The sequence below is a fragment of the Drosophila nasuta genome, chromosome 2R (assembly GCF_023558535.2).
Source record: "Drosophila nasuta strain 15112-1781.00 chromosome 2R, ASM2355853v1, whole genome shotgun sequence".
Taxonomy (NCBI): Eukaryota; Metazoa; Arthropoda; class Insecta; order Diptera; family Drosophilidae; genus Drosophila; species Drosophila nasuta.
In genome coordinates this window covers 28,356,748-28,379,324 of record NC_083456.1, presented here as the reverse complement: position 1 = coordinate 28,379,324, position 22,577 = coordinate 28,356,748, and the positions used below count along the sequence as shown (strand labels likewise).

At 41.2% G+C, this 22,577-nt stretch overlaps 1 protein-coding gene across 6 annotated transcripts in view; it reads right to left on the bottom strand.

Moving 5' to 3' along the window:
• The window catches only part of LOC132786128 (band 4.1-like protein 4), a 64,958-nt gene that overhangs the window by 30,816 nt on the left and 11,565 nt on the right, over positions 1-22,577 (bottom strand). For all 6 annotated transcript variants that reach the window (XM_060792551.1, XM_060792556.1, XM_060792557.1 and 3 more), the window contains one exon: positions 6,939-7,147. In XM_060792551.1, coding sequence (XP_060648534.1) covers positions 6,939-7,022 — 84 coding nt within the window. In that variant the 5' untranslated portion in view covers positions 7,023-7,147. The remainder of the gene's footprint in view (positions 1-6,938; positions 7,148-22,577) is intronic.

Here is a 22,577-nt window from a genome sequence, read left to right as displayed (position 1 = left end):
GATAAACAAACGGCACAGCAAAACTGAAAACCAAGAACTGAGAACTGCGAACTGCAGATACAGATACCGACAGAGACATAGGGCGCAAAAAGTCTAGAAGTGGTCTTTATTGGTCTTGTCTCCGTCTTTTTGGTCTGCATCTCCAACCTACAGTCCAGTCTGCAGTCCAGTCCCTGCCAGACCACCAAGTGAGTGAGTTATCTGATGGTCGCCCATGTGCCCCCGCTTTGCCTCAGCATTGGCTGTTTTTTTTTTTACTTTTGTCTATCCGTCGTCTGTCTGTGTGTATTTGCGTTTAAAGTTTTTTGATTGAATTGTTGCAAATTGTTTGCAAATCTATTTCGATTTCAATTCTTTTCTTGCTTGCTTTTGCTTTGCTGGCTGGCCACACGGCCCCACATCGAACAATTGCTTTTTGTCTTGTCTGTCTGTCTCTCCATTGGTTTCGATTCTTTTGGCCTGTCTAGAGGCATTTGCGGCCACGCATAGATACCCAACGTAGATAGATAGATTTGAATACGAGTACTCTCGCTATATACAACCGTATCTCGTATATACTTAGTCAGATACCAAAGACATGACACTGAGTTATGGTTCTGACAGCTGCAAAAAAGCGGCCGCACAAAACTTCATGCTGAGGCTTTTAACCCAACCTGTTTTTCGCTTCTATACAGTTTCTGTATACTGTATTCTATGTTGTTGTTGTTGTTGGTGCTGTTAGATAATCCTATTAGCAGCCAAAGCGCAACTTCAGCAACAGATAAAGTAATTACCCCTGCCGAAACGAAGAATACAAAAAAAAACAGATGGTTCACTGAGTTTTGCCAAAAGGTAAAATGTTTAACTTTTTTGGGGCTCGACCTTTTTATTAATTGCGCCCTTTTTGGCTACACTGCTAAATTGAAAGTGCCTTTCAATATTTCCATAGCAAAGGAAATTGATTCTAGCCTAAGCGAAAGAGTCTCTTGAAATCGTTGTGTTTCTATTTCTTTAATTTCATTGATTGTCTAACCTTTTTGCTATGCCATTTGATGGGCTAAATCAATGATCTGTTAGTCGATTTTTATTTACATTATCAGTGAAATTGTTGTCTTTAAGCTCAGTACCAGTAACGGTTTCAGGTGTGGGTGGTGTGTCCGGCACAAAGCATTTATTTAGCCATTAAATACGCTTCATGAGTTTTTCTTATTTTCATTATCAATTTAAAAGCGCACAAGGCGAGCTGTAAAAAAGCTTTTAACTTAATTATGTTGGCCATAAACTGCAGGTTTATTTGGCCAGCTTGGCGTGTGAACGCTTCGAGCCAAAGCGAGTCTAATTAAATGTCCCCCGAGGCATAAAGTCTATGTCGTGGCCAGCACACAACACACACACAAATGTATCTTTTATATCTATGAAATGTATCTAGAGTTGTGGCTAGAGCTGCAGCTGGAGGAATGAACGCGAGACGTTGAAGTGTTTGCTCGTGAAATACTTGAAGCAATCATTTTCGGTTTCTGGCTTGTCATTGTGGCCAGCCAGCCAGCCAGCCAGCCTGAAGTGTGTTGAATGATTTACATAAATTCTCAAATGACCATGCCGCCTCTCTTGTCGCCTCTCTTGTCTCCTCTCGTCGCCTTGCAAGCACCCTGTATTGACAGAATTAAGCGCTAGCCAAACAAAGCCCACACTCTTCGAAGTCGACTCTTTTAATTTTAACCGTTAAAATATGTACAATATATATATGTATATACTATAATTATATAACCTTATATAACTCGACCAGACAATGGGGAGCACTTGAAGCTGCGCAAAGTCTTGGGTCCGCGAAATGTTTCTTCTGTTTTTCTTTCGCAGCCCTGGCCAAATGTCATTAGCATGTAAGCATGATAAATGACCAAAATGTGCGCTCACAGACTGCCATTTTATATGGCCATAAGAATGTGTTTTGTCTGCGCTCCAAACGGGTAGAAGTACGAGCCATGTCTAGGCATGAAGTCGTCAAAGCCATTTGTCACAGTTTTGCCAACTTTTCTTGGTTGCGCTTAAAGCGCAAAAAATACAAAAAACAGCAACAAAAATAAATAAAAATAAACCTCAAGTCAACTGGCCGCGACTTGGATATTATAATGGCTTTAAGTTGATTTTTCTAAGCTGTATTTCAATTGTTAGGCAAAATTATTTAGTTGTTGGACAAATTCCGCAAAGTTGTAAATCTCGCAACGCCAAAATGTTTATTGTGGAAATTCTGCTGAAAACTAAAAGAATAACAATAAATACTCTGCATAATATTCTGTGACGAATTTCTGAGTAATAAATCTAAGCGTAAACATTTTAAGTGGTAAATTTTTAGTTAAGAATAATGAATAAGAAAAGATGGGTCAAGTCTAGTTGGACAAATTGGTTATTACATTTAAAGACAACAATGACAGTGACTGAACATTAATAGTCAATAATTTAATAAGAGAATTTCTTTTAGTAAAAGAGTAATGAAAATAAGTATTATTTGAAAAAGGAAATTATTCGCAATAAGGAACAATCTACAATAATTTTTAATGGAATTATAAATTGCTCATAATTTGAAATAATTTGTAATATGCTGAACTATATTATTTCATCATTAAAAGTGTAGAAAATGTTTATGTAGTTCATATTTAATTATGTAATATAATTCTGACAATTTTAACTAAAACACAACGAATAATACAGATACTTTATTTGTCGCGTTATCATATTTATTGAATGAAAACGTTTTCACTATGCTCTACTAACATATCACAATTTATCTTTAAAAATATAAAATATTCTTCATCAATTTCTATTTATTCAGTATCGATCCCAACTAAGAACTCTGCATGCCATTAAAATGCCATTTCATTACAAATATTGAGACAAGCAAGCAGTTTATTAATTAAAATACGCGTTGTAAGCCCTTTCAAAATAGCATGAAACCAAAAATGAAAATGATTTTCGAAACAGTTTTGCCACACACAGAGCGAGCGTGAACATGAAACATGTTAAGGTCTGGATGTTTTTGAATCATGGCCACAACTCACAGTCATCGATATCGCACACAGCACAACGAGTGAATGCTTGATGATGGTTGGAGAGCACGGAGAGGGAGGAGAGGAATGTGTGTATCTTTCACATCACATTCAGAGTGTGTTACATTTTTGTGTTGTCGATGCTTGCTGCCGTTGTTACTGTTGTTGTCTACACGCGTCTCACACACATAGCAAAAATCAATCATACGCAACGTGCGCTCAACTCAGCTCGGCTTGTCATGGCAATGAAATATCGATTACGACACGTTGTCGAGCCAGTGCCACAGCATTGACTGATGTCGCGGATGTAGCTGTAGCTGTATCTCCGCCAGAAGTTGTTGTTGTTGTTGTCATTGCTGTTGTTGATAAAACCAGCAACAAGAACACTTTGCAATGAAATGCAAAACGAGTCAACCGCAGGCTACCAGTTGCCTTCCCCTCATTCTACTGTTCCCTCCTTCTGTTCTGTTTTTTTTTGCCACCTGTTTCATTAACGCAAACTGCAGTTGGCGACTGGCGACTTTAAGTGCGTGCGCGCTTAGTGCCATCGGCAGTCGTCAAAAGCGGCGCGCAGACTGTCGACTATGGTTGGTTGACAGACAGCTGGGGCAAGAGAGCGTGTAAATAAAATTACGTTTGAAGCAAAGGCGGCCACACGCATTTCTATACCACGTAGCATTCAGCGTGGGGTATACACACACACATAACAAAGGTCTATCTATCTACCTTAAAGAGCAACTTGCAGTCGTGTTTTACTCTTTTGATTTTGTGTGCGATGCCTTTGCATATCTCGCTGAGCCGCACAGCACTTTGTATTTTCATTCATGGCTGCTTTTTTGGTATTTGTCGGCGGGCCTTTTATCAATCATGCGGCTGACGTGGTACGTGAGCCTCTCGGCCAATAATTACATGCGATAAGTTTGCCCAAGTGCAACCCAGAGACAAATTCCCCGTTCAGTGGGCAGACAGTGCACTTTGTGTTGTTGCTCTCGTTGTTGTTGCTCTCTTCTCTCTCCGCTGTGTGTCCCTGTTGCCAGTTTAAACTCATTAATAATGACCCGAGGCATGCAGCCAGTCGACAACGTCGCGATACGACGCGACGCGATGCCAGCTTGTTGTCCGCCCAGGTTGCCATTGTCAAATTGTGGACACGCCCACAAAACGCCGCCTGCAACGGCGAAACACATGTCTAATGCGCAATTTATGCTAGCCAACAGGCAGTCAAGTAGTTTGCCAAGACGAAAGCCGATTAGAGCCGCTTGTTTTCAGTCGATTTGGTGGCTTACAACGTTTTACAGCTGTTTGTTGTTGTGCTGTGCTGTGTTGTGTTGTCTTGTGTACCAGACTTGTTATTGCCGCCAAGCTAAAGCCAAAGCCAAAGCTAAAGCCGAGCCAAGTGCATGTGCTTGTAAAATTATTATAAATGTCTTGTTGATGAGCTGTGATTATTAACGTTTACGTGCCTCAATTCTGTTGCAACAGAGCGCACAAAAAAAACTACATGCAACATGCAACTTGGCAGCTCAACGCGACGCCAAGTGTCATTAGCCAGTTCCAAGAAATGCTAACTAGCCTCTCGTTGCACTCTGCGTCTGCGTCTCTCGACTTTGGCCTGATCAATCAGGAATGAACTGGAACATTATGCCGTGGGCGCTTACCGATCAACTGCTCTGATTATGCAGATACAGATACACGTCAGAGGTCTCCCAATGCAATGTAAGTATAAGAGTGTGTTTCTTTATGCTCTCTCTCTCAGCTATACAAGCCATATAATTAACTGCCTGGCCCGGCCGGCCGGCCTTTCCAACTCATTGCTCATTATGTCCTCAGACCCCACAGGCAACTGGGCAAACTCTGATGACACGAATTTGCATAAGATATGCTTATCATGTCACATTGTGTTCCTGCTTATCTCTGATGCCACAACGCAATGATGCCGCTCGTACATCTTCGCAGTCTGCTGCATCGCCATAAATGGCATGGAAATGTGCTTTAAATTGTCCTTCAAATGTTGGCTTACAAGCAAAGGGCGGCAGACTGTGCGCGAGTCCGTAAGAAAAATCTCTATGTTTATCTGTGGGCTTAATTAATGTAGAGCCAAAGGAAATTACAAGTGATTGCCAATAGATATTCTTTTAAATATACTAATTATTATTCAGATGTAATATCTGCCCATTTGATGTCTTTAAAGAATAGTAATTAAATTAAGAACAGCATGAACGAAGCATTTAAAGCTTAGAGTATCTATCTTGTATCTATAGTATATCTGCTACTCCAGCATATTTAATTCTATAGAATTGTAAACAACTGATTGCCATTTTTATACCCGCTAAATGGTATTATAACTTTGTTTCTCCAGAAAATGTATGTAATAGGCAGATGAAGGCACCTCCGACTCTATAAAGTATATACTACAGGTCTTAGTAGCTTTGGCTGCAAATCTGGCATATCTCTGGTATATTTTGTACTCTATGGTATATTTTAAATATACTATATAAATATACCAAATATAGCCGTTGGTATATTTTAGTATTTTTATGGTCCGTTAATTTGGTATACTTTAAAATAATACTGAATAGACTATATCAATATACCATATGTATTCTTTGGTATAATTTTAGTATTTTTGTTGTATATTAATTTGGTATATTTTAAAGTTGAGTACACTCGACTGTAACTTTCTTCCTTGTTAAATATAATAATTGCTCATTTAAAGCCTTTAAATCATAATTTCCTAAATGACAATTAAATACTCGTATCTGGTCAACTTCTTATTTCCACAGCATATCTGCTAGTCCAGCACATTTTATACTACAAAATTGCCAGCATTTAATACACATACAAAGTCTTTGCTTTGACTTTTATATTTTGTCTATTTCTCATATTTTGATATTTCATTTTATGCTTCTTTAATCCAATTTGAGCAAAATTTGCTTTATCTGATTTATGTTTCATATACAGAGACGACATTTTCATCTTTCTCTGCTAAATCAAAAATATATGTATATACATATATATTTTTCAATTAAACGACAAGCTCGCATTGATGTCTGAGCATTTCATGGGCATTTTATACATACATACATATATTTATGTTATGGATTTTATATTGTACGCTTGGATAATTTTTTGCAAAGGCTTGCTGAATTCAAAGAGCAAAGCAAAATCAGGGCAAGCACACTCATGTTTGTGTGCGTGTATGTGTGTGTGAGAAAATCAGAACTATTTATTTGATTTGTCCGCACAATGATGCCAACTATGAGATGGCGTGCAAAATCAGCAGAAAATTTTCTAAGCGAGACGAAGACAAAAGGCGTCAGCTTTCATGCCACACAGACAACAGACGAGCCCCGTTCTCCTCCCCTCACTCCCCTCGGCTCTTCAGTTGCTACCCAAACTGCTCCAATGGTCGTGTTGTCGTCGCTGACGACCCATTTAATTTGGCAAACGTGCGCAGTTTTAAAGCAAGGGGCAACCACAGCAGCAGCACAGACTGTGGCAGCAACAGCAGGCGACGTGTGAATGATGACACTTTGCATGTTTGCCAAGTCACAAGGCAACGGCTCAGGCTCTGCACTAAATATTGATGAGGGTGCCTCCACACTCCACGCTCCACACTTGGTCTCTCTCGTCTGCTCTGATGGTTAGCAGATGGCAGGCACGTGCAAAGTATGCAACACTTTTTGTCAATTGACATAAATCACAGAGCATATGGTGCGACAGGGACAGGGACAGCGAACGAGAGCGAGAGAGTGGTCACATTATAGTTGTTGGACTTTATTGTTCTCGACGCTGCTTACCAACTCTTGTGGCAGCTAATGTTGACGCTAAAGGGTGCCAATGATGTGATGTGTGCCTCCCCACTCCCCACTTCCCACTCCCCAAACTTTAAATACAAACAAGCAAAACACTTACCTTGATCTCGTGTATGAAGTCAGTTTCATCCAGCAAATTAATGCGCACGGACATAATCCGCGAGGGTCGGCAAAGGCAATTCATATTGTTGCCGCCGTTTTGCAGTTGCTGTCTTGTTTGTCTTCTCGTAACTCGTTCTGCCGACTCTTAAGCTAATTGCGTATGCGCCGCGTTGTCCCTCAAAGTTGTCAGCATTTTCGCTTCAAAGGCTGTAAAGATACAGAGAGAAAGAGAGAAAAAGTGTAAGATGTATAGAAAGTGGCAATTAAACTGTGCACATAATTAATAAATAGTTTTTGTTGCCTGTGCTATCATTCAAGTTGCAGCATGTTGCAATTAGCCAACTGTAAACGGGTTTCGCTTTGCGATAAACGACACAAGATAGAAGAAGACGTTGTGTCAACCTTGCCAACGTGGCAGCTTCAGTCTTGTTTTAATAACTCTTTTTTTTGTTGTTGTTGTTGTTGGAATTAGCTCGCATTTCGAAGACATTGCCAGCTACTATCTGTGTCGCAGATCGCAGCAGCAGCAGCAACATCATCAACAACAGCAGCAATGGGAGCAGCAGCAGCAACTGATGACAAACCAACTGTCAGCAGTTGCCGCTCCCTAGTCGAGTATTATCATTATAATTTTATAATTGCGGTTGTTGCCAGCGATAACTTTAATATGCACGAAGCAAGCTACAACAACAACAACAACCAGAACAACAACAACTACATTGAGAGCAGCAATAGCAACAAAAGTCACTTAAGCGGATTAGTTAAAGGGCGCTTCTGTGAGCTTCTGCTGTTGCCTAAAAGCAGATTATGTCATTAGAGAGATACTTATAATACATAGCAGAAGACGCTGCCATGAACTGACAACCTCGAGGAACATGGCCAGCAGCTGTGCTCGCTTCTCTCTCTTTAAGTCTGCGTCTCTTGTTTCTTGTTTCTCTGGTTGCTTCCTCTTTAACTAAGCACTTTTAGGGATTGCAGCTAAAGTAAAATAGGAGCTAATACTGCCTTCTAATGCTGCGTCGCCATGATGTCTATTTAATTAAAATTAAATTTACATAACTGCTTCTTATGCTGCAAAATCCAAGTCTTTATGAACTTTTTTTATTTATATGAAAATGCGAGCAAAAACAACTAACTTCCAGCTGGTTGAGATTTTGCTTAGATTGCTGCTTTGGTTTGTGTTTTGGAATTAGTTTTCATAAAATATTAATAGAATTTAATTAAAATTTATGTAGCAGATTAGTTTTAATATTTTTTTTATTTATTTAGTATTTTTAGTATTTCAATAAAAATCTTTTTATATTTTTACAATACTAAAAATATAATATAATATTCCTTTTGATTTTGTGTTACTTTTATCTTTTACTATTATTGTATATTTCTTTCTGTTTTTTATATGTATTAATATTATTACTAATATGTTTAATTTAAAAAGTCCTTCTTATTTGTTTTGGCTAGTATTCTAGTATAAATTTTAGTATATTTTTACTACTACAATATATTTTCTAGTATATACTTCAGTATACTTTTACTACATTGATTGGCACATGTCATATATAATATACTAAAATATATGCCAGAAAATATATCGTTGAAGTATATTTTCTAGTATATATTTGTACTTTTTTGATTGATGTTTGTATTTATTTAGATAATTTTTTTTTTATTATTCCTTATAGTAATTTTGATTTAGTATTTCTCCACATTTCTTTTGAACTTTCTACTTATTTTCCCGTAATTACAATTCTAAATGCATTTAATTTTTATCTTCTTTCTCTTAGTGCAGGAAGTTCCATCAGCAGCTACTTTCATAACAAAGCGAGCTGTTTCATTATTCTAATAGAATTAATCATAGGCTTTGGTGGAAGTATTTGTTCAGCTTGTACTCGAAACGTTGGAGTCAGTTTCCTGCTGCACTAATAGATTTAATCCTAGGCTTAGATCTAAGTCTGCTCTTCATATTCATTTCATTTTTTCGACAGAGTCTCTGTGTGTGTGAGTGTGTGTGAGAAAGTACTTCACTATGATATGCAACTGTCAGCCTTTTGTGGCAGCTACTGTGGCAACTACAAAATAATTAATGTACATTCGCATAATGAAAAGCAACGGCGAAAGAGGCAACGGCAAAAAAGGGCAACAACAGCAATAGTCGGCAGTGAGGCATGTTAACATTTCACACATTTCACATGACAGTAAACCTGCTGCACACACGTTGAGCTCTGTATTATTTTGCATACTCGCCGTGGTTGCCATGGAAAAGGTAAGGGAACGGGGAAGGGAAGGTTTCACTACCTGATGATAGTTGTGGCTATGAGATTTGCATGGCTTTTGCTTAGGCTTTCATTAGTTTGCCGCTAGCATTGCTGTTGTTGTTTCTCTGGCTGCTGCTGGAGTTGTCGCTGTCGTTGTCTTTGTGGCTTGCTAGTGCTGCCTTCATATTTCGCACAGCTGGCACATTTCACGGGAGGCGCCTCTCTCTCTGTCTCGCTCTCAAGGCGCTCATTACGCTAATGAAATATTATGCCTAATTAATGGAAAGTCGGACGACTGACTGACAGTCTGTGGAGACCAAAAAGTGACTGACATGTGTCAGACATGTGTCTTTAAGTTGGTCACTCTGTCAACGAGGCAACGCAGCAGCAACGCAATGGCAACAGCAAACTTGCCTCAATTAAAATCTATAAATGTACATAATTCATCATCCGACGAGCATGTGAATGTGTGGCTCTGACAGGCAGGCTATGAATGCCACTGCATGTAATTTTAATTGCAACCAGCAGTTCGTTCAACTTGCCACCAGAGAGTGCGCCACAACGACGTTGCATGCCACACCCACAACAGCAACTGGCAACTGCCAACTGCCAACAATTTACATTTTGTGCAACGCATTTTTATGACAACATTTACAAATTACTTTAATATGTGTTGCGCGTTGGTCATAAAACGATTGCGAACGCGCAGCAAAATTCTTACAAAAGTTATTGGCCAAACTTTAAGCTGACAAATCGTCAAGTCAACCGCAAGCTTAAGACATGTGATAAATATGACATTGATCGGTTTTTGAGCGTGCATCCCCGCCATAACTCTCCTTGTCTTTCCCCTCCCCCTCTCTCTCAACGAACACTAAGCATATATTTATCGCTTTGGCATATTTATAGCGTCATATCTTTTTGGTCCTGTATGTGCACAGGACATCATCAGCAGCGCCCAAAAGAGAGCTCGACACCCTCATAATTTCTTTTGCCATCAAATTTATCACCAACCTCACCAGCCCAAAAGCAAAAGTGGGGAGTTCTTTTTAGGGGCGTGATTTTTGGTCGAAAAAAGCAAAAGGAAAAACTTGGCTTGATTTGTGATAAAGTGCGTGTGGCATTTGCCAGTGGTGTTAGGGACGCAGCAAACACAACCTGATCCTGCCCCATGCCTTTAGTCGAAGCTATTCGCTATTTATCTGACATGGTGGAAGGCAACCCAAACTTTGCTTTCGCATTTCAAGCGGATTTTAGTACTTTCTTTGCGCTCTTTTTTTTGTGTGTGTGTTGGGTTTATTAATAATAAGTACAGACACACACATACTAACACACACACACTAACACACACACACAGTAACACACACTCATGAGTCATGTCATAAAGTTGACTCCTTGGCTTGACTGCATTCATTTTAGCCGCCTGCTGACGGGCGTATCAATAACTGAAAATGTCTCAAACAGCATTTTGTCATATTTCAATGAATACCGAAACTCCACTCCTCGCCTTTCTCCTCTCCTTTCTGTGCTGCCCAAGCAGCATTTGATATTTGCGGAAGTATCGTCGTCGTCGACGTCTGTTTAGCAGCCAAAGCAAACAAACTTTTAGCACATTCTCATACATCTGGCAGCAACGAGGATGATGATGGCGTCTGCTCCAATTCTTGGCCTGAAGATGCCATCCAGCGCTCACCCAGGCTAAACGAAATTATTTATTACTTTCGTCGCAAATGGCAGGCAGAGGCCTTTTTGCATGGCAGGCAAACGGGGGAAGCTTCGTAGTAATGATGATGAAAAACGTGAAAGCATCGAAAAGTGCAAATGGCAAAAGGTGTAACACACACACACACACACAGGGCGTATGCCCTGCCAGAAGGATTGCCAACTACCGCCCTTAGTTCCCCTCTCTTCCCTCTTTCCCCTCTACCCTTCCCCACTCCAATTTAATGATGATTAAATGCGACGCCGAGTTTTTAGGAGGAGGCTTCAACACATTTTGTCGGGCAGTGATTTACCTTTTTTCTCTCCTCTATTTATTTGAGTATTTTTTTCCTTCCTCCTCTTCATGTTTGATTTGACTATGAAATTGAAGCTGTGAAGCTCTGGCAATGGCAGTCAAATGAGCTGGAAAATGAAGCAGACTTCGTTTCGTTTCGTTTCGTGTTTTTTGTGCATGATTTATTTGGCCAAACAACTGGCAAGCTAATGATAAGAGAGCGAAGCATGAGACTTTTATGCAACTAATCAAATTTTATAGACAGCGCAGAGGCCGAAACAATTATGTGCAGGCATTTGGAAGACATGTGAATTTATTTATTATTTTGCATGCCAATGTTGCAACACACACAGCACAACACAATGACAAACAATTGCTGCCACAAAAGGCATTCTACACGTACGTCGCCACAAGCAGTTGTTGTGTGTTGCATGCCTCAGGCATTTGCAGCAATTAACACGGTCGACGACGTGTCTTTGGCGCCCACTTGTGCCTGCCAAACGATATTTGCTGCAGTCTTTTTTTTTGCAGGAGGGAGTTCCTCGTAATGAGGCAGGACAACTGGCCGAGTTGCCTCTAATTGCATTGACGCAGCACACTTGCCACCTTTCGACTCTCTCTGGAGATTGAGTTGCAGTTAATTATCCTCCGCTTGGCATTTCGGTGATTTTAATGATTTGTGTAGCGGTTTTGCCGCAGCAAATATTTCACTTATTTGACTTGTGTCTTGACCAGGTAAACACCTCTCCTCTCTCCTCTCCTCCCTCTCTCCACTCACGCTCGAAAGCTGCAACAACTCGCGGAGTGCAATGACACACAAGTTCGTGTGTGCTCTATGAGTATTTATTTACAGTTGCCGACTACGTTGACGACAGCCGCGACAGATGTGTGTGCGTTAATATTTAAGCGGCTGCATGGGAACTTGTTAACACCAACGAGCCAACAACAACAACATCAGCAACGAGGCACCCAAACAAGCCGTCAAGGGAGTTGCGCGTGTGTGTGTGCGTTGGAGAGGGAGGAGAAGGGAGGGCTGCCGGTGTTGCAGGAAGCTGCCTGCCACTCTGTTGGGCTGGGGTCTGACTCAATCTGACTTTGACGCTGTTCGGATTCTGGTCTGGTCTGGTCTGGTCTGGGCCACGTGAGTGATTGTCAAGTGGTTGACGCTGCAGACAAATGAAATTCGCTTAAAGTGCGCCGCAGCAGTCGCTGATGCTGTCGCAGTTGCTGTTGCAGCCACGTCTAGGACAACTTGACTTGAGGGGGCGTGACTCGGCTGCCAGGCGAAGCTGCCAGCTTTATGTTATTTTTCTTGCGTTTTTCACATGGCCATGCACAGGGTTACTTACGCCACAAGGCGTGGCAAGCAAGTACGCATACACACATGTCTATAAGTGGCAAATACGCTGTCAAAGCCAAACTAAAAATAAAGACTTTAATATGCGGTTAATTAATGGCGAAGACATTTAAAGAAAGTTCAAAGCAATCTTTTTATTACAATTTTACAATTTTACAATTACAATTTTTATTACAATTTCCCCCCACAACTTTATTCTCTTACTTAATAATTATTATCAAGAATATATAAAAATATAATAGAGTATTTAATGTGCGTTTTTATCATCATATTTTAAGAGCAAGATTGCAAGACAAGAACTTTTTTGCTGCCCCCGCTGCCAAGTTTTTGTGACTTGCGCGTTTCAGTTGCATGCATTACGCGAACATTTTTATAGAAAAATCTTTCTTCTTTCTTAATGTGGCACAAGGCAACGCCAGGCGAGGGAAGCTCGGGGGCATGTGAAACTGTAAAATAGAATCAGCTCATTCGTCATGTTTGCGGAAAATGCATTTTATTTTCTATTCGGCAAGGCACATGCGTGAAAATTACTTTATTTTTAATGACTATGATGAGAAAGGCGCTGCTGCTGATGCTGACGAAGATGATGACGATGATGATGATGTTGATGGACTGCTTTGAGTTACTAAGGCTAAAATGGCACAGTTGCACATTGCTGAACTGAACTGAGCTGAGCTGAGCTGCATTTGCATCTGACAGATACAATGCCTTTTTCCTCAGCTTCAGATTCAGCTTCAGCCTCAGTCCCAGGCTCAAGTCCATTATGAAGAGAAGAAAAAAAAACAGTTGAAAGCGTGGGCGTTTTTGCTTTTTACTGTTGTTGTTTCTGCAGTTGATTGTTGTTGCTGTTGCTGTAGCTGGCTGCTGTGCATGTCATTAACTTTATGAGTGCTTAAATGTTGTGGGCTGTTCTCGAGTAAACCGGTACTAGCTCAAGGTAACGGAAGCTGCAATTGCAAATGCAACAAAATGATTTCAACAAAATTGCCAGTTAGTCTACATAGAGTAGTACTTCTTTTTCTCTCTTCAGCTCTGCTCTAGCTGATTGACATTTATTATCGTATGCACAGAATAAAACTGCTTTTTTCGGCTGGTGAGTAATTCTCCAAAGTGTTTCACTTGCCGCCAAACAATAAACCAGATATTGCCGGCAAAAGCATAAATTTTCTATGCCTAGCATGGGAAAGTAGGCGAAAGACGAAAGCCAAAAGCCTTCAACGTTGTTTTGTCGCACACGTGTTACAAATTTTATATGAGCAAACAATTTTCATGGCGCTCCAAGAAAGGAGGAAGGAAAAAAATAATATAAACGCACAACAGATAAAGCCAAATACTCGGAGGAGCAGAGTAGACTTTTCTCTCTCTCTCTCTGTGTGCTGACGGCATTTTTATATATGCGTACAGGAAAAATGTCGTAAAAAAGTTTTACGATCAAACATTGCACTTTATGTGCTTTTATGTAAAATTACCGTACAACATTGGCAACATTGTCAGCTGAGCTGTAAAAGTAGCAGCAGCAGCAGCAGCAATAGGCAACAGCTGAAGGTGCAGCTTAGAAGCGACTCCTAGCTCCCATTCCCATTTCTATTCCCATTCCCATTTCCATTCCCACTCCCACATTGACGTTGCCTTCTTTGCCCGTTCCAAGTCCCAGTCCAATATCACGAGGCAATCAGGCAAAGTTGCCTCCCTCACACCCTCTACTTTTTCAGCTGCTGTTGTGGGGTAAATCCAATTTACTTATTTGCCTGTCTCTCACTACTGTCCCGCTCTACATACATATGTATATTTAAAGCAGGCTGGCAGCCAACGGGGCGTATGCTTAATATGCGATATGACTTCAATTAGCGTCTGGCAATGAAATTGCTGAGCTGCTTTTAATGTCATCATTTTATGACCAGCTCACACATCGTTCTTCCCTCCTCCCCACTCGTGTTTTGCATTGAATTTCACACTCTTTATGCTGCATTATAAGCAACAACAAAAACAACAACTCACCAATTTATGGCCAAGGGCAAAAGGGCTTTTATCTTTTGGTCAACAGACGTTTCACTCGCTGGTGTCTGGTAACTCATAAAATTTATGCCACAAAACGTTTCCATTCTCTGGGGAACAACTCTTGTTGCTGTTGGCCATTAGCTTGTCCCATTAGAGAAGCATAAAACATTTTTGCGGGCCAAATCAATGGCCATGTCAAAAGTGTCAAATGTTTCGGATCAACCTGCGCCTCATTTGCACATTAATAAGCATATTATTTAAATTTGATTGTCAACAGCAGCAGTCGAAGTGCCCTAAGGCACAACAGGTTTTCTTTTCGATTGACCCATTTTTCGCTCTTGTGGCCAAGTTCAGTGACTCGCATCTCAAAATGTGGGACAAAAATTCTAAAAGCAACATTTGCATAATTTATAAATGTTGTTCGTACGTTCTCTTGTTCATTTTCTCGTTATAATTAACATAATTACTAATTAGAAATGCCATGCCATGTGGCTAATAAAAAACTATACGCTGCAGTGAACCATATAAATGCAGTTCGAATGCGGATTAGTAAATGGTAAAAAAAAAATTGAAATGTTTTTTCGTTGCACATGGCAACTGGTAAATCCCAATTTTTTTCGTTGTTGCTGAAAGTTAATCAGGCTTGCTGGCTTTATGCGGATTGGAATTGAAATCCCATCAAAGGCTGCTTCTCTTTTGTGTGTTGCGTTGTGCAACGAGTCTCAAACGATTTGAATGTCAATTTGACATAGAACATGCCCGATTATGCAACATAAATCGACAAAGGCAAAGCCACAAAAGAAAGGCTTTAAAAAAATGCCATATGCGAATTAAGTAAGAGCAGCTTCTTTTTTTTTTGTTCGCCAGTTGTCGCAGTTGCCGCATGTTGCAAGTATGCCACGCAAATAGGTGTCTATGGGGAATCGGGTCAGCAGACAATGTCAGCAGCATTTGCCGCTGCACACTAAATTTGCATTGCATTAATTTGCAGGGTTCGCGCGACAGTCGCGAGACCAGTTTGGCCAATCCTCCAGAGAGTTTGCCGTTTGCAAACGCGAGCCCTAATGAGCAAATGGCCCAAAACTAAAACCTGCAAAACTGCGGGCGAAATGTGGAGCAAAGCGGCTTGGCAAAGAGTTGAAATATTTACTGGCTGTTTGGCGATAATGAGCTTCGCTTTTTGCTGCAGTCTGCATTTGGTCAGCAGTTGTTGTTGTTGCAAGTATTCCTGGCCTCTCGACGACAGACCAATTGGCTGACGACTCAATTACAATTTCTCTGCCTCTCTCTCCCTCTGTTTGTTTGTTTGTTGCCCTCAAGTCGTTGGCCCTTTTGCGCAATTGGTGAGTTGTTGTTTTTTCTGGCGTTGCCGTTGCTGTTGCTGTGTTGAAGTCGAAGCGTTCGCTTGCGGTTATTTAATACACTTTGCTGTGGTTCCTCTTCCCGGTTGCAATCTCTCTGTCCCTGTCTCTGTGTCATTCAGCTGGGTGTAAATAATCGACCAGCTCACTTTGTGGTTTATGCGTTTTACTTAATTACCAATTTGGATTTTAAATGCCCTTTGATGTGGCCAGGCGAGGCCTGTTTGATAATGATGTATGTGTAGTTAGTTACATCGTAACATTATCCAGAGTACAGAGTATGGGTGTCATTTCCTGTCTGCCTCCCCTTTTGATGTGGGCGGCAAGCTTGTTGCTTGTCGCTCGCTCGTTTCCTGTATGTGTGTGTGTCTCGGTGTCTTGGTGTCTTGGTATTTTCTTTCTGCAGAGATAAACTAATTCAGCGCACATAAATCAAAATGCAATTTGTTCTGCGCAAAGGGCAAAAGCTAATAACTAAACAAACTGCGGGCTCACTAAATCAACGTTGCCGCACGATAAACCTGGCAACAGTTTCGCGTCTCTCACATCTCGCATCTCCGTCTCCGTCTCGCATCTTTGGGACAACATTTACCCCAATGATGCTCGATGTTGCCGTCGATGCGGATGCTGATTATGATGTGCCTCGCTTGCTGTGGTTGTCTTTTGCTTGTGGGCAGACATAGAGCGTGATGTTCATAATTTATTAGCTGACAAAACAAATTCATTATGAAATGATAAGGCAAAGGCAGCAGAGTCAAGAAATTGTCATGCTTATGATGAGGCGGCATGCCAAAGAGATAAAGTCAGGATGAGGAGAAGAAGCACAAGAGATGGGAACGTTGCATAAAAGAGTTGCAGATTCGACACATGTCTAGAGACTGAGAGACACACTGAGAGAGTGAGAGCTCGTCTCGTATACAAATCAAGCGATGAGCACGTGACAAAGGTATTCACTAAAGATAGACACGTGACAGCTAATCCTGTCACGCAAATCACACTTAACTCGTTTTTTTCGGTTTTCTCCCTTTTGTCAGAGAGCGCACGTAATTAAACAGAGATTAGAGATGGTCACGTGAGAGAGCGAACATCTCGGTTTTCCCCTCATGTGTGTGCAACGAATCCGATTGTTTACAGTCGTAAATTTATGTTATTTTTAGCCAAAAGAAAATGTGTGCTGTGTGTGTGCCATCCATTCGCTGACAATGGCAGCCGAGAACTTCAGTCCGAGTCTCATAAAATGCCAAAATGACGTCGAGCTGACAGTTAGTACATTTCAAGCTGAAACTGCTGCTGATTGCTGCTACAGCAGCAGCAGCTGCTGCTCATCAGCAGCAGGATCTTGGCATTACAAGCTTTAATAGACAAGCACATCGCACATCGCTGAATAAGATTAATGAAGCCGTTTAAAACGCTTTTGGTTGTTTATCATGCCGCATTCTCGCAGTCGCCAAGACAACACTTAGGTGCTGTGGCTAATGTGCTGCCGCTGTTGCTGTTGCTGTTGCTGCCACAGATGCGACTCTAGTCTCTCAGTTCTCTTGTCTGGCCATTAGTTGACGTCGAATCGTGGCCAGCAACAGGCAACAAAAGGCAACAGGCAACAGGCTGTGGCCGTGGCTTATTAAGTCGCCATAAACCATAAGCTCACGTTTCCTTCATAGCGGAAAATATGTTTAATAAAAGCGGCATCTAAAACTCTGAGCTGCTGATAAATGCCTGTGGGCGTGACAACTGCCGCCCAGCTGCCCCAAGCTGGCCAGCTGCCAAGCTCCGAGCTCTCCCTCTGATTAGCCAGACATGACCCAAAAAAAAACAACAAGATTCAGCGACGACGTCCACGACTTGCCTCGAAGTTCAAATGTAAACGACATTTGCTGGCACTGCAATTAAAATGCTGCCATCGGACTGCCTCTAGTTGCTGCTGCCTTCATTGCCTCCGTTGCCGACTGCGGCCTGATGAGGCGTGCAGCATTTTGATGGCCAAACACGTAGAGCTTGACAATTTTTTGTGATTTTTTATTTATTTTTTTCCATTGGCTTTTTTCCAGGCAAGCAGTCAACAGTCAGCAAGAGTCTAGAGAGCCAATGGCAAGGTAGGCGTCTGTGTGCGCTGTATATTTTATTGGTCCCATAGATCTTTTTGGTACGATAACGAGTTTGATTTGTACTCAAAAGCAACTGAAACGGGTTATGATTGACTGACAGACGGACCAAGAGACTGACTGACTGACTGCCTGGCTTTGCTTCGGCTGCGGCTTATGCCAGCGACATTGGCTTAAAACGATGGCAACCAAGTTGACGGACAGCCAGGCAACTTCAACTACAATTCTGTGACTCTGACTGCGATTGCGACTGCCTCGTCGGATTGTTGGATTCTCGGCTTGAAGTGTGCCCCGACAAGGCGCAGGCGAACATAGTTTGTTATAAAATTAATGACCCTCATTTTGTATTCAAGTGTTATCGAAATGATTGCCGTAGATTCTTGGGCCTATCGAAAATAATAAAATTTACAAAAATAACACAAAATAAATGGGCTTGGCCTCATGATATATTATGGATGAATATGTGAATATCTGCTATAAATTTAGCCTGCCAATTAAAAGCATATAAAATGCGCCTCATTAGTTTTTAAAGTGCTAAGCACATTGGATTGGATAATATTTGGGTTTTAAATGCTAGACTGCCCTTTTACACAGGCTGCTTGCAATTGCAGCGCACGTCGCACGGGGCGTATGAGTGCTATGTGCAACGCCTAACAATAGTTTCGACACCTCATTTCTTTAACATGCCACATGGCTCTCGTTGCTCCTCTTTCTCTTTCTCTCTTTCTCGTACACTTGTCTAGGCGTTGCCTCATGTAATTTGCTAGCCAGATAAATATCTTGCAGCTTATCACGATGTCTTAAACTGCCAGCTACAACATGGCTTTGGCTTTGCTTTGCTTTTGCTGCCTGCTGCTTTGCTGCTGCCTTTGATGGGAATAATTTATGTGAAGGTTAGTTGCAGACTCACACGAAAATTGCAAGACAGCTGCAACGGCAGCCAAGACAGTGCATTGCCGTGGGGCACAGGCAGGAGATGGAGGAGAGACTGCAAGGCGTTTACTTTCACAAGTCAACACGTGAGGCAAGAGTACGCGGATTGCAGCTGAGTAACGGGGCGCATTGTACGCGCGCTGCCTGACCTCATTTGTGGGCGCAATTTGCAGCGAAAAATCTGTGGCAACTAGCTGGACGATGTGGCGGCTAACTGTGGAAAGTTTAACCAAGCATTGCGCTTGCATTCATTAACAACAAATTGTGAACGAAATGTGCATTAAATAAAATGTTATACACAAGCAACGCTTTTCATGCCTTTGCTTGGGCTTTTGTGCCGGTCAAGTTGGCAATTTGGCAAAAGCGTGAAATGCGCAGACCGCATGGAAAATGGAAAAACCTGCTCCACATAACGTAGCAGTAATAACAACAACGAGAATAACCGCAACCGATAGCTGGCGATAAACAATATATGTATATAGAGAACGAACTGTGTTCGACACTGCGCTACAAGTTTATTTGTGTTCACAAGTTAAACCAGCTGATATGTTAATTGAGAACATGTATCTGACACGCAGCTGAGAGGAGAGTGCAGAAATTTGCTGTTATGACAGCTGAATTGAAGTATACCCCATAAAGCGCCAAAGAAATGCGAATTATATGACTGTGCTTGGCAAATGAAATGAAATTCGCATTAGAAGGCGCAAGAAATCGCATAATGATGCCATTTAGATGTTGTATCTGACACATAAATGTAGCTGGCAACTCTTTGAATTTACGGAAAATTTTTAATGCCAAAGTAATCGAGTTTTATTGAGGCATAGACAGCGAATGGATTCAATAGAAATATATATGTATTTATGCAATCTCAATGATTATGAGAATGCATTCGAAATTCAAGTTATAATGCAGTTAAGATAGTGTATCTAACAGAAGAAAGGCGCGCCAGTTGTTTGAGCTGCAGTGATTTTCTGCCCATCATAAATCGTGTTCGACTGCAGTTAAGATAATGCAACGAAGAGGGAGAGATATAGAACAAAAGCCTCATGAGGTAGTTATTATGACAGCTGTTTTTACTTCGAGTGTGGGTCATAAACTATATTAGAAATCGACTTGTATTACATTTGAGCGATAATGTATCTGAGAGATACAACTATCGTGCTTATTGCTGGGCAATTAGATTGAAAGCTTTGCTCTACATTTACAGGGTATTAGCGCAGTGATTCATGGGCATAAATCAAAGCAAAATAAATTGTGCAAAGCATTGCATGAGAGAATTCCATAAAGCCAACACTCGAGTTCGAGTTCGAGTTCTGGGGGCGTTTCGTTCTACGCACCTGCTTCTGCGTCTGATTGCCAACAGGTAGCCAAGAGGCGAACTCAAGGCAGTGGCAATGGCAGTGCCAGGCTACAGACAGCTGCCGAACTGGTAGCTCGAGTTGGGCATACAAATGAGGAAGGCGCGCGCGTACACGAAGTCAGCGACGTCGCACGTGCTTTATGCTAATTATTTGGTTGGAATTGGGCGTGGGTTGAGCTGGAAAAGAAGTATCGAGAGGCTGGTTGTTTAGCAATCAATTAATGAAGCATTGCATAAAAAAGAATTTCGTAGAGTTATGCGTATATGATTGCATTTTGTATGCTGTAATTAAGCGGCTGACAGACAACGTTGCGTATGCGCAATGTCACTCACTGCAAATTAACATCAAATGTCAGCTCATGCTGCGGTCCTCTGTTGCTCTGTTGCTGTGGCAAACTGATTAAAGTCAAACTGTGAAGCGCTGTGCAACGAACTGTGGAACGAGCGTTGTCAGCTTATGGGTAATCATGTGCGGCTTGGACTTGGCATTAGACACACAGCGTTGTCGTGCTTCGTTTGTATCTGTATCTGAGAGTGTGTGTATCTGTATCTCTGTCTATGTCTGTATCTGTATCTCTGTGTCTATGTCTTTTTCTCTGCCCGCTTGTTGTGCGAGTTCAAGTTCAAGTCATGTGCAGTTGCTGCCTCGCATTGCTTTTAATTAAAAGTAATGCGCGCCGTTTAGCTAAAATGTTTTCCCTCACTTCTCCCACAATTTCCCTGGCTCTTTCTCTTTTTTTTTTTTTTTTTGGGGTGGGTGCACAGCGAAGTGAAGAGAAACCATCATCAGCATTAGAAGCTTGGCATTCTTTTATTTTCGTACACGCTGCGGGTCTCTCGCGGTTATTTATTTGATAGCTTTGGCAGGCAACCAACCAACCAACCAAGCAACGAGCCAAACCAACCAACAAGCGACCAGCAGCAGGCCAGTTTGAGCCGGGTCCGTCAGCTTTATTTTTTTTGTTTTTTTGGTCAAATCACAGCAGGCGTCTGTGGCTGCTGCTGCTTGGTTTTTGGACGTTCGGAAGGGGGCACATTGATTGCTGTTAAAAACTGAAAACCGTGCCTGAATTATGCGTTCAGCCAGCAGAAATGGAATCAGAACAGCATCAGCAGCAGCAGCAGCAGGCTATACGCGGGGGCCGCAAGTTTAATGCTCGAAATATGCAAAATCATGAGTCTGCGTTGATTTTAAATTGTATCATTAAAATGTAGAGGCGAACCGAACACACAGCATAGAGCCTGAGCATAGTCCAACAGCAACCAACAACAGCAGCCGCAAACAGTGCCCAGCAGCATAATGAAACACCAACAACACCAACAACACTAACAACAACGGCAACAACACCGCAAGCAAAGCAAACAACTAACAACGTAAAGCTCTATAGAGAATATTTTCGGTGTGTGTTTAATTTTTTCCGGCTTGTTCATTACAAATTTTGATTGAACCTCGACTGACAATGGGACAGACAGCCAGACAGCCGGACAATCGAACAGCCCAACTCCGTGGGGGCACAGACAACTCGCTCTGGGGCAGATCAATCAATTTTTTGGTTGCTAATAAATTGTTCAAGCGGGCGAACGAACGAAAAACAAAAAAAAAAACAAATATTCCTAGAAAAATAAACAAATTTAACATTTTGGCGGTTGTAGCAATTATAAATGAAATATATACAGAGATTGTGATTTTTTTTTTCGGTGTTGGTTTGCTTTTCAGACTTGTTAATTTAATTTATTTTGTGTGTCTAATTAAAAGCGGGAACACATCGGCTTTATTCGTTTGATGTGGCTGCCCTCCTTTGTTTGTTTAACAATGCGAAATCTATCTATAAATAATTAGAAAATAAACACTATCTATATTCATGTACAAGACAAAGCAAATTGTAATTATAGTTGACAAAATGTAACTAATTATTTTCTATGAATTGGCAACTAAACTAAATAAATAAAGTTCCCACGTTCCCAGTTCTCCCCTTAGCAGTATTTCAACATGTATTCCGATTGAATTTTCTCATATGTAAAATAATAGTCGTATATCAATTTTCAATCAAATTTCGTGCTGTTGAAATTTATGCGCACTCAATAAACGCATTTGAAATTGACGTTTTTGCATTTCTGTCTGTTAGATCAGTTGGCCATTTATTTGTAGTTGTAGCAATTGCATTTTATGCAAACGACAGTTTGTTACAATTTATGGGCAAACTGCTAGCTAGCGTCGACGGTCGACGGGTCGTATGCGCAATGCCATTTTGCGCAATGCAAATGAAATGCAATGAAAATT